General features: G+C 39.4%; 3 protein-coding genes across 3 annotated transcripts; all 3 read right to left on the minus strand.

The window, feature by feature from the left end:
- Positions 1–266: 266 nt before the first annotated feature.
- LOC115631787 lies at positions 267–2,286 on the minus strand. The gene has a single exon (XM_030528623.1). The coding sequence runs from the start codon at positions 2,239–2,241 to the stop codon at positions 304–306; it is 1,938 nt and encodes a 645-aa protein (XP_030384483.1). The 5' UTR covers positions 2,242–2,286; the 3' UTR covers positions 267–303.
- Positions 2,287–2,577: 291 nt separating this feature from the next.
- LOC115631332 lies at positions 2,578–4,468 on the minus strand. Its single transcript, XM_030528053.1, has one exon. It carries the CDS (start codon positions 4,396–4,398, stop codon positions 2,578–2,580), a length of 1,821 nt encoding a protein of 606 aa, XP_030383913.1. The 5' UTR covers positions 4,399–4,468.
- An 823-nt stretch (positions 4,469–5,291) lies between these two features.
- On the minus strand, positions 5,292–10,107 carry LOC115631749. The gene is made up of 2 exons (XM_030528585.1): positions 9,932–10,107; positions 5,292–7,693 (listed from the first exon to the last, which is right to left on the minus strand). Exons 1-2 carry the CDS (start codon positions 9,985–9,987, stop codon positions 5,545–5,547), a joined length of 2,205 nt encoding a protein of 734 aa, XP_030384445.1. The 5' UTR covers positions 9,988–10,107; the 3' UTR covers positions 5,292–5,544.
- Between the last annotated feature and the right edge of the window lie 2,645 nt (positions 10,108–12,752).

Below are 12,752 nucleotides of genomic sequence, written 5' to 3' on the forward strand. Positions count from 1 at the left end.
CACATATCGTTTTATTTGTAAACAAAAGAAGACAAAACAATATTAAATTGGAAATAAACTTATTATGTCAATTCATTGTTATTAAAATAAAAGCAGTGTAAATATGGCGGGGGATGCAAAGTAACAATCGATAACTATCGAATGGATTGTGCAGGGACACGATCCCACCTCTACCCGCGTAGCATTACTTTTGAATTTTTTGAAACCAGATAAGTTTCAAGCATGCAAAGCTGGTTGCTAACATAGGAGGAAGAAGATTATTCATCTCTTCGCACATAAATCATTTTATTAACATATTTAATTTTATTTGCAATAACAAAACATTTCTATGAGATAGTTTTGAATGCAATACGATTGATTGCCATATTTGTTAATGCGTTGTATGGGACCGGCCATTGCAATTGAATAGCCAGAAAAGCGCACAGTACCTTCAAATCTGGCCATGCCGGGATTTGTTTGAATGCTCAACTTAATTTCATATACAAGCTCCTCATTCGGGCGACTCCAAAAATAACTATTGAGCACGTAATCCAAAACAACTTTCTCGCACATGGTCTGAAGTTTGATTATATTGTTAATTGATCGCACCATAAAGCGTGCCGCACGCTGCACGTTTGAGTCTTTGGTGGAGGTTTTGCGTAGGCTATGGCAAGTGCAGAAATTTTCGACTATTTCGGCAGTTGTGCAATTACGTTCGTCGGGGATGGGCAGGAAGAGGCTGATGCCACGTGGAATATCTGAGCCCAATGCATTTAGGTCTAAAATCCGCTTTTGTACATTCTCATCGGACAGACTATCCAGATTGAGAATGTCCTTGAGAGTGGCATGAAGATCGAATGTGGTCACCAGTCGTCTTGCATTCAGTTTCAAATTGTGCATGGCCAATGGATAGGTCTCCTCCAGCCACTTTGGATAACAGGTAAATAATACCGGTTGGTTTTCCTCCACCATGCCCTGATAGGTTTGGCGAAATGTGCCAAACCGGAGTCCATGATCGGCCATGAAGATCACCATCGTATGCTCCAATATGCCACTTGCATTAAGTTGTTGCAACATCTCGATGAATTTGCCATCATATAGTTTTGCGTAATTAAACACATCATGGACGCCTTGAGTCCACCACAAAAATGTGAAAAAGTCTTGGACTTTCATTTGCGGCAATAGTTTGTTGAGAAATTTCCAAAGTTCTTCTGCATATGTTAACTGTCCATTGCAATATCCATTATCGAAATGGGTAAGTGATTTCGCATACATTGCTAACATCGCCGGCCTAAGATAATAGTCCGTGGGTTGATGTGTGAAGCCAAGTCTTAAGTAATTGAATGTCCCAATGTTAGTAGAATCCTCACCAAACGCAGTTAGGTAACCAAAATTCTTGAAGTCCTTCCAAATAAAATGGCAATCGTCAAATCCTAACTTATTATAACAGTTAGCGGTGACTTCATCCGCGCTTTGGCCAGAAAAAAACGGTATCAGATTGGGAAAACTGTTCAAACCCACACGATGGTAGCCCCAGAATTCCACATGCGGCAGGGAACGCAATATAGTCCTAGTTCGTGGCATCGAGCGCAAAAAATGCATATGTGAAATGGAATCAATTCCAACAACCAAAACGGACAACCGACGTGTGGGGGCTGGGGTCGGCTGTGGGCGGCTCGTTTTAAATTGATTTTCGGGAATTCCCTTAGTTGATGTGCTTTGAGTAATTAAAGTACCGCTTTTGGGCTTCTTAAGATAATAGTGAACCCTGCTATAGGCTGTCATATTTCCAGCTTTACATCTCACGTACACAATGTCGTATTTAAAAACCAGCGTCACATTTGGATGGGGTAGAAATTCCTTTTGAATAATCACCTTGTTTCCCCAATCACCATTCCGCACCATTTCCTTATATTTACATTCCAGATTTAATAGATTTAGATTAAAGCGGGGTAGCTCCTCCACCATAGTGTGGTTCATTTTCAAGTAATTGTTCACATCGTCATTGTAGTCAATGAATAGCGGAATACCCGGACATTTATCCTCTGGTAGATCACTCCAGTTTTCTACAACATGAGACGTGAACGGCGCCATTGCCAATATGCGGCAACCAATTGAATTTACGAAATAGGCCTCAGCTAAGTGGCGCTCCTCGTAGAAGTGGTCCAAAATCATATCCATGAAAGCGTATATAAGTAGACAGACAAAGAGCGCGAAGCAGCAGCAGCGACGCCAGGCTGAGATAGGTAGAACACAGACCATTTTGGTGTGAAAAGATTCCAACTACCAATGACCAATTGAAATCACACTTTTATGAAATATATGTATATTATGAGTGACTGTTGACGGCCCGCTTTGCTGGCCAACTTTCAAACTCTTTCTTAACTGGCAATAGTGTCAGCAGTCGAAGCTGCCCGCTTCGATATCAAGTATCGCTATGAAGTGCTTGTATATCGATATTATTTATAAACAATTCATACCAAACAGCTTTTGTAAGGCCCAGAACTGTGATACTTCTATTGTTTTAAAATGTAATAGAAAATTCCCATTTCAAAATAACAAATGATTTATGCATGTCTTGCATCTAACGACGAGTTTTTAATGCTTACAATAGCAGTACATCTCTATGCGATAGTTATTCACACAATACGATTGGTTACGGTATGCATTAGATCGTGTCACGACGCCATCTAGCGCCACTTTAAAGCCCAAAAATCGTGTGGTTCCCTCAAATAGACCACCGCCCGGTTCAGTTACTAAGCGCACCCTAACCTCGTACGCATTTGGATCCATGGGTTGTTCCAACAAATATGCGGCCAGGACTTGTTCTAGCTCCAGCCGATGGCATTGCGGATAGGAAGAGAGCAGTGCGTTGAGGCTGCGCACAATAAAGCGTGCAGCTCGCTTAGCTCGCGAATCTTCAATGGAGATCTCGTTGAGTTTGTGACAGAGACAATAATGTGTGGGTATTCCGGCCATATTGCAGTCGCGCTGCTTGGGAATAGGCAGAAAAAGACTCACTCCACGTGGTGCATTGCGACCCAGAGACTTTAAAGCGACTGTGCGTTTGACCAACTGCTCACGTAGTAGTTGTTTTGGGTGAAGTATGTCTTTAAGGGTTTCGTGTAGGTCGAAGGTTGTGACCAGACTATGTGCATTTCTCTTCAGATTGATAATGGCTTCGGGGTAGAGCGTACCGAACCACTTAGGATAAAATGCGATTAGTAGAGGCTGGGATTCCTCCTGCATTCCTTGATAGCTTTTGCGAAATCCAGTAAATCGCAGCCCGTGATCTGACATGAACAATATCAGCGATCTATTTAAAATTCCTTGTGTTTGAAGGCTGCGCAACATTTTAACATATTCCATATCCACCGTTTTTGCATATGTGGCGTAATCGTGCACGCCCATTGCCCGCCAGAAGAACGAGAAAAAGGGATGCTGCTTCATGTGTGGCACCAGTTTGAAGATAAATTCCTGGAGCACTTCGGAGAACAAGCGATGTCCACTACAGTGAACGAGCTCTTGCTTATCGCAGCTATAGCGTGTATTCTGGTTCATTTCGAAGAGTACAGGTCGTAGAATATAGTCCGTGGGTTGACTATAAAAGCCTTTCTTGACATAGTTAAAGCAACCGCCGATGTGGTCCTCCCCCAAACTAGTATAATAACCCGCTGCTTTGAATTGCTTCCAAATTATGGGACAGCGATCGTAGTGCTCGTCTCCATTCTTACTGCAATTGGCCTCCAGTTCCGCATCAGACATTCCACTAAGCAGCGGCACCAGATTTGGATAGGAATTGCGTCCCACACGATTGTAGCCCCAAAATTCCACATGAGGCAGATCCGCATTCTCTATAAAGCTCTGAAACTGTGGCATCGAACGCAGATAGTGCATGTGTGAGATGGAATCAATTCCCAAAATCATAACGGAAATGCGTTTATCCTGGACTCCAGTTACTTCTGCTGTTGGCAAAAAGAAATGCACATCATGGTAAATAGTTTCGTTCCCATCTCGAATGCATTCAACTCGCACGATCTTGACATCTTCATCCAGGAGCTGCTTCGTACGCATACTATTCAATCGGAAGCTCTTCCTATCGTCGTAATTGTTCTTATTATCACTGTAGCGACTGATACCAACATAATAACAATTGATATCGGAAACATTGCGTACTTGAAAGACGCTGCGAATATTGTCCTCCGTCATGGACCAAACCAAATAGTTGCGACCATCCACAACTTCACCATGCAGTAGTTCAGGCTTCTGGCATTGGAGTGATGGCAGTTCTTCATCATTAACTAACGACTCTATTGGTATTGGATTCAGTGCGACCATATGACAGCCCGATGTATTAACAAAGAAACCCTGAGTTATGGCATGCTCCTCGTAGACGGCGTAATCCATTATGTAGTCCATGTAGTAGTAGCATATTATGAAGCTGAATATAACCGCCAGGCAGAATGGACGGAATAGACGCCATCGATTTGCGGCAACTATTTGAAAAAGCATCATTTTAATTGCTGAATTTTTTGTATACTCGCTCTAGATTAACTTTAGAAATGACTGAACAGCAACTGAAAGTGTTGGCATGGCTTGCTTCGTTTAGCTAAACTACAAGTTTTGGTTGTAGAAATAATACGTGTGTATATTGAATATCCAAACCACAATTTAATCCTAAATAAGCAGCCTAAGCTGTTAAGAGGTTAGTTCTTAATAATTGTTAAGAAACAAAGGCATCGACCATTTCTGTAAAGAAAATTTCCTTAATTGAGGTGCAATTCGACCCCATATTGAGGGAGAGTTCAATTGGAACTATCGGTTTTTGTCTGGGCAGACTATCCTCATCTCTAAAATGTGAGCTTTGTAAGTCGTTGTAAAGGACGCAACATAAATGGACCACTTTTCTAAAATCTTGACGGGACCCATGAAGCACAACTCACTCGTTTCTCATTGTCGGCTTAGCAACTGCCACTTAGTTCGGGAAGCACACTTTATTGGTTGTGCAAAGTTGGTTAGGGACCTCAAATATTTATAAAAAGAATAGACATTTGTTGGAATCTTTTATATTTATCGTACCATTACAAATATGCTACGTTTTGTTTTTTGTTACTAGCAGTTGATTTACATATAAATACAATGTACAATGGACTGCCTAGTTCCACAGATCTATTGCTATTCAATATTGCATTTAACTTCTTAATATCGTTTAATTTGTCAGTTTTATTTTGTATAATACAAATCTTGAGCTCGAGTTGAATCTTGGAAAAAGATCTTTTATGTTTTTCCTACATATGTTGGGGATGACTTGATATATTCGTATTTATTATTGTCACTAATAAACAAAAACAGTACCTACTTTAAATGGATATATTCCTATACATATATCCCGCTACTTATGTCCAAAAACTCTTTATAATGAAGAGCTATTATCAAGTTCCTTTTTCTCCGTTAGTTTTATGATATTTCATAGAAATACAAATGCGTTTAGTTGGCTAAACTTATGGCTATAATACACACAACTAAGGCTACGTATGGGATTAAGTCTTGGACTGATCATCCGTCTTATCGATGGCAATAGCAGAACATTTTTAGTGCATTATCGCTGATGCAATAGCTTTGGCTGCCGTACAGATTGATGCGACTAATGGTGCCGGTGAGGGTGGCGGCGTAGCTGGACATGCGGACAGTGGACTCAAACACGCCAAGGCCTGGTTTGGTCTGCAAGCGTAGTGTGACGTCCACAGAGAAGTCATTGGTCACTTCCTTGATTATTTTGTGATGTGGTGCGGCCATAAAGGCCTGCAGTATGGAATTCAGATAGAGGGTTCGGCATTGTGCGTGACCCCGAAGTCGATCGTTGATGAGCCTCACCACATAACGTGCCGCACGCTGTACACGAGCATCGTTGGTCATCATCTCCTGCTTTTGATGACACGTGCACCAATGGGCTGCAATACCCGCCTGCTCGCAGGTACGCTCCACAGGCACGGGCAGAAAGAGGCTGATGCCCCGGGGAAGCGTGCTGTCCGGTTCGCGGAACTCTGCGGCTCGCCGCTGCAAGTTCGCGGCATTTAAATTGCTCATGTCAAGCAATTGGAGCATTGTGGCATGCAAATCGAAGTGTGTGGTAAGCCTTTTGGCATTAAGCTGCAGATTGGCAACCGCCTCCGGATAAAGCGTCTGCAGCCAGCGTGGATAGAGTGCCATTAGCAGCGGTTGTCGTTCCTCCATCATGCCCTGATACGTATAACGGAAGGAGCCCCAGCGCAGTCCATGATCGGACATCAGCAGCACCAGGGTGCGATTCAATACACCCGAGCGATCCATCAACTGCAACAATCCCTCAATATCCCTATCCAGCAGGTTGGCCGTGTTCAACATATCGTGGGTCAAGGTGACTGTCCAGAAGAATGAGAAGAACGCCTCGCTTTTGAGGCGTGGCAAAAATTTTCGAATGTACTCCAGAAGCACGTCTGCCGTCCGTCGTCCACCCATGCACACATCCACGTTCACCATATGCTCGTAGGCTATATGCTTCTCCATCTCGAGCATCATTGGCCGCAAATAGTAGTCTGTGGGCTGTCGCTTAAAGCCCGATCGATCGAAATTGAACAAACCCAAGCTGGCCACATCCTCGGCATAGATGGTCTTGTAGCCGGCCTGTTTGAAGCGCTTCCAAATGAACGAGCACAGATCGTAGTAGTGCGCCCGGGTTAGTGGTAAAGTGCAAGATATATTCAGTTCCTGTTCATCTAGACCGCTAAGGAGCGGCACCAAATTGGGAAATGTATTGTCGCCCACCTTGTTGAAGCCCCAAAATTCCACGTGCGATAAGTTTTTATGGATGTAGGCAGCAGTGTGCGGCATTTGGCGCAGAAAGTTCAGATGGGAGACGCTATCAATGCCTAGGATCATCACAGAAAGACGTTCAGAGGGCTCTTTTCCCTTCCCTCCGTGCTCTGAATACGTGCTCTTGTGTTTCTTGTTAAAGACCACACGTTCAAAGGACGGCCGATCGGTGCTGGCATTGTCGACCGTGGGCGTGGCTTTTGTAATGATTTTCTCCTGCTTATCCACAGCAAAGAAATGACAGTCTGTATAGATTTGTTTCTTGTGGGCATCGGAGCACTCGACACGTATGAATTCGACATCTGCAGGCAGTCTTACAGGCGTTGCCTCGCCACTGGAGCTAGCCAGCTTGAAGGGCACACTAGGCATGTATGTATTGAGTTTCTCGGTCAGGCGTCTCAATTCCGTATAGTTACAGCTTATGGAGGTCACATCACTAACATTGTAATACCACAACAATTCGCTGGCATTCATATTCAGATAGAGTTCCCCCAAGACGTCATCGCTGGTCCGCGTTAGGGGCTTGCGGCATTTCAATGGCTTGGGCTTGAACATATATTGCGCCACACTGTCATCCATCACCTCGAAATAGGGCATCCGACAGCCGGGCGTATCCACAAAATAGGACTGCGTTATATTGTATTCGGCATCGATGCGTGCTATAAAATCGAATCTATCTCGCAACCGCAGCAGCTTCGTCCTTAAGTTATAGTCCACAAACAAATAGGAGAAGACGCATACGCAGAAAATAATGACGACGATTTTCTTGAACTGACTGCGATTCCTAGTCATGTTGTAGTATCGGTAGAAATGTTGTATATCCCGCTTTGTCATGTACTTGGGATCCAGCAGGTATTTGCTTCTGAAAAATAAAGTGATGTTCCATAAATAACAGCGTTCGCAGATTTTGACTAAAAACAAAAAAATGTTCTAATAATTAAGGATAAATATAAAACTTACAACACTATTAAATGAGCCGTTGTTTATTATTAGTAGTTTCAAAAATATACAATATAGATATATTCTATTTGTCGATTAAAAAATCATAGATTTCCCTTTGGTTGTAAAAATCACATTCTTTTTTATTTCAATATAAGTATTTATAACCAAAGCTAACAGTTTCTCCTATTATATACATATAGGAATTATTATATATTTGCAAGATTTTAACTAATTTTTTAATAAATTTGGCTGAAGTCTAAATCAAAGTATCGCAATCAAAATGCTAGAGAGACTCTAACCTCTTCACGATGCACAAGACAATACTTACAGCATTTCTATTTTCGTGGAAAATAAAAGACTGACCTTGGTATGAAAAATGCCCAATCTGCCCATCACAAGGAACACCTGGACCTACTACAATTTCTACTACTTGTATTAAAAACCATCCTCCTGCGAGCAGCTCTCTCTGCCAATAAACATTTCCCCGAAAAACATGCAAATATTGTACTCCTATCTGATGTTTGTAACACCCAAAAGTTGGCTTAGCACACCCCATATTAAAGGTAAACTAGACTAGACAAGCCTATATAGTCATGTAGTATAATAGTATACATCTGTGTCTTTCTATGAAAAAATTTTATAAATTGCAAGCAAGTTAACATTCCTGTTGTTACTTTAAATATTAAATTCTAATAAATTAAAAATGTATACTATTTCCTTAGTGCATCTTTTTTTTGTACAAATATGTTTTACTAAAATTTTTCCTAAAGCAAATCTTTTATTCTAAAAACATAAGGATATGCGGATTGATAACATCTTTATCAACAACTTTCAACCTTTTGTATTTTACTTAATGGTTTCAAATATGATTTCTGAGAATAATTTGATGCAGAATTAATCAGTTGCTTAGAAGATCTAATATGCCATTGCCCAGCGCTCGTAAAATACAGGATAAGGCAGCTTAACAAGCTCAGAATGTTGATGGATCAACAAAGCAAGATCTAACTCGTCTCTACTACTACTACTTGTATTCATATACTATATGTGTTAATCATAACAAGAATATATTTAACTTTCCAATCTTTCTGCTTACCAATTGAAATTTAATTTTCCTCATATATTATTTGTTTCCTGCTTTAGCCCAACACCTATGTCATATTAATTTAATTTTATATATACTTGCAGAGTCGCTAAAGTACATTAATCACTCATGTCGGCGTTTTTCTCACTTTTAAACTTGTTGTTCCCTGCCACTTGTAATAAAGTTTACGGAAAAATCACGCTCCGGCAGGGTTCATTGTCTTCCAGGCGGACTGGAGCATTTTGCTGACAATCATTAATTAAAGCAACAAACAATATAATGACAACAACAACAACAAGAAGAAGAACACTCAGCAGGTCTAGAATCTAAAGGATTTTACAGCAGCAGCACAGAAGGACGTGCCGTTGTCAATGTTTTTCAAATGAGTTGTTTTCTTCTCCTTCCCACCAGCCCACACACATACACACATACACGTGCATGTATGTGCATTTTCAACAGCAGCCTAAAAGTATGCAAAGTGAATTGTGCCTGGCATGAAATTAACATATGGAGGTGCTTGCATTGCAGCCAAACTTAAAGATTTACGAGTGAGAAAGGTAGTCGAGGACATTTGTTAAAACATTTAGATGTTGAAAGGCTGTGGGACAGTGGCTAACCTACTTTTTAAGGCGACATTGTTATGCCATTTGTTTACGCTCGAATGCGGCAGTTTTGTTTGAATGCCCTTGTGTGCAATTTAAGTCCATCTCTCAATCTGACTCGTCTCTCTCTCTCTCTCTGTCCAACTGTCTGTTTGTGTTCAATTTTCAATTGATGCTCCAAATTGCATTTCACTTCGGCACACAAAGCAAGCCCTGCAAATCAACAAATAGACAAATACTCACAGAAACACACACACACATACATACTCGCAGGCAGCAGCACATTGAATGCCGAGGCGTGTAAATGGCATGCAACTTGCTTGGTCCTTAAGGCAAACAAGCGCCTGCAGGCAACTGCACACCCCACACCCCACGGTGAGGGGCTCGCAAGCTACAAACACACACACATACACACACTTACACACACATACACACACTCTTGCTGCTAAGCTAAGCCTAGACTGTGTCTACTCACTCATAGCTCATGTCGCCGTAAGTTCGCTTATCCTTAGACGTGTAGTAGGCACGCATCTTAGCACCTTTGTGTAAGTCTGCTGCCAGCTATTAACTAATTTTAAATATCTACGCGTATTTATGACTTCGCTCATTTATCTCTCGCTCACATACTGGCTCATATATTTATTGCAATTTTCTGTTGCTTTGCTCGGCAGCATTTTCATTTATTGTTTGTGTGCCAGTTTTTATTTTGCTTAGCATTCTCCCCACTTATACTTAATGTAATATTTTCCACGCGACTGAGTTTACAAACACGCTCGCTCGCCTGTAAGTATGCAACTGAATTTGGTGAAGCAGCAGCTGCTGCTGCTACCTGATACTCCTCTTGTTCACTACCTAGCACTGATGCTGTGCGGGTCCAGTGTGTTTATGCATATGTGTGTGCGTGTGTGTGTCTATTTTGACATTTGCTGGGCCAACACTGCTCTGCGCAGGTCCATCATTTTGACAGCTGACAGGGTTGCCAATGCTGCGTATTTTTATTACACTGTCAGCTTTGTTTTGTTTTCAATATTCGACTGAAAATGTTACGAAAAATACATAAAATTAATTCGAAAATATATTGTTAAACGAAAATTGTAGAAATCAATTAAATGGAATTGAATTTTAGGAGCTATGTTCTATAAATTAATGCTGTTAATTAAATGTTAGCAGAATAATGTATTAATACTCTTATTGGTGTCTGTATTTCGAATAGCATCATTTTGAATTCTGCCTCATATTGAATTCTTTAAAACATAATGGCCAGATTGTTAATTGAGGTCCTTCCCTAACCCCGTCTTTATTGCTGCTGAAAACTGGAGACTTACTATATGTCCGTGTGCCTATAATATTTCAAATGTATCCTATGTTCATTTTTTTCCTGACTGTAAAGTTTGTTTATTACTAAGTGCGGCCTTCATGTAATAAATAAAACAATTTTTCAACAAACATCATAGACTTTCAAACTTTAAAAAATTATATGGACATGCTTTAAAAAGTTTAAACAGCTTGGTTCATCTTTCGATTTCATTTATATTCTATAGCGAGCATCACAGACGTCTCAAAAGAATCCACCCGCTTGACCTTCCATTCCGGGACAACTATTGTTTTCAAATAACTTGTAATTTGAAAAAAATGTATATCTCTATTCTAATTCTATAGCCAACTCAAACTTCTTCTTCTAATAATTCCGTTATCTCAAAACTGAACTCCTATGCTGCCTTCTTCGTTATTCCTTGTTGGTCAATTTCTTTCAGACAATTTATTCCTTTGTCCTTTTTTCAAATACTTCTTATCTTCATAAGTTATAAGAAAATAAAACAAAAACTAGATCTGTTAATAGAACTCCACATCCACTTTCGAAACTACACTTTACAAACAATAGGAAAGATTTTAATGGCACGATTGCCAGTCCTTCGTTTCGAATGTCACATATGTATTTATAGTAGAAAAGGTTATAGTTTTGCAAAGGACTTAAAACGTAACCTGGGAAAGGGAAGTGGATTTAGAAGAGCTTATCTGAGGCTTAAAAATGCTGCCCCAGGGACCTTAGTTTGTTGCTCTGCTTAGTATGTTTAAGGTGTTAATATTTATCCTCAATGTGTGTGTAACGTAAATAATTGATTTGCTTTACAATCCTCCCGAAGTAAACTGTGCACTTTCTCAAATATATTTTTCTTGTTTGCTGTCTCCACAGGATGTTGTAGCTCCTGGATCTAGACAGCAAAGCTTTTTACGATGCACACACATATACATACATTTTATTTTTCTCTTACTTTTTGTATGAAATCGAATTATTTGCTTTTGTTTTGTTGATGTATGTGGGTGGTACATACATACATATATTTTATTACTCGGCCTTGCAATATTGTGGTATTTGCATGTCACATGTTTGGCAATTAATGCACAGCTAAATAATGTAGTTATAGGTTCAATAAACTAAGCAACTATTTTGTGTGGTCAATCAACTTTGGCGAACGCCCACTGCCTGTTTTTGTAAGACTTGTGCGACATGAATGCTCATAACCATAAGTGCTGACCAAGTCGATTTTTATTATTTCTGATGACTGTATTAAATGTTATGTTGTTCTTATAATATTAAAGTATATTATACATACTCGTAAAAACTAGATCTAGCAGATGTTTTGAAAACATAAAAACAAGTATATGGAGGCTTATTAAAAGCTTTTTGAAACTTCATTTTCTTTTCTTATTCTTATTGTTTCTATTTAGATTTATTTCTTATAATATTAAAGTATATTATACATACTATTAAAAACTAGATCTAGCAGATGTTGTGAAAACTTAAAAACAAGTACCTGGAGGATTAGGAAATTTCATTTTCCTTTCTTATTTTTATTGTTTTTCATGACTGTTATGAAAGCATAAAAGCAAGTATCTGGAGACTTATTAAAAGCTATTTGAAATTTCATTTTCTTTTCTTATTTTTATTGTTTCTATTTATATTTATTTCTTATAATATTAAAGTATATTATACATACTATTAAAAACTAGATCTAGCAGATGTTGTGAAAACTTAAAAACAAGTACCTGGAGGATTAGGAAATTTCATTTTCCTTTCTTATTTTTATTGTTTTTCATGTCTGTTATGAAAGCATAAAAGCAAGTATCTGGAGACTTATTAAAAGCTATTTGAAATTTCATTTTCTTTTCTTATTTTTATTGTTTCTATTTATATTTATTTCTTATAATATTAAAGTATATTATACATACTATTAAAAACTAGATCTAGCAGATGTTGTGAAAACTTAAAAACAAGTACCTGGAGGATTAGGAAA

The sequence above is a fragment of the Scaptodrosophila lebanonensis genome, unplaced genomic scaffold (assembly GCF_003285725.1).
Source record: "Scaptodrosophila lebanonensis strain 11010-0011.00,11010-0021.00 unplaced genomic scaffold, SlebRS2 tig00001412-arrow-pilon, whole genome shotgun sequence".
In the NCBI taxonomy this organism is placed as follows: domain Eukaryota; kingdom Metazoa; phylum Arthropoda; class Insecta; order Diptera; family Drosophilidae; genus Scaptodrosophila; species Scaptodrosophila lebanonensis.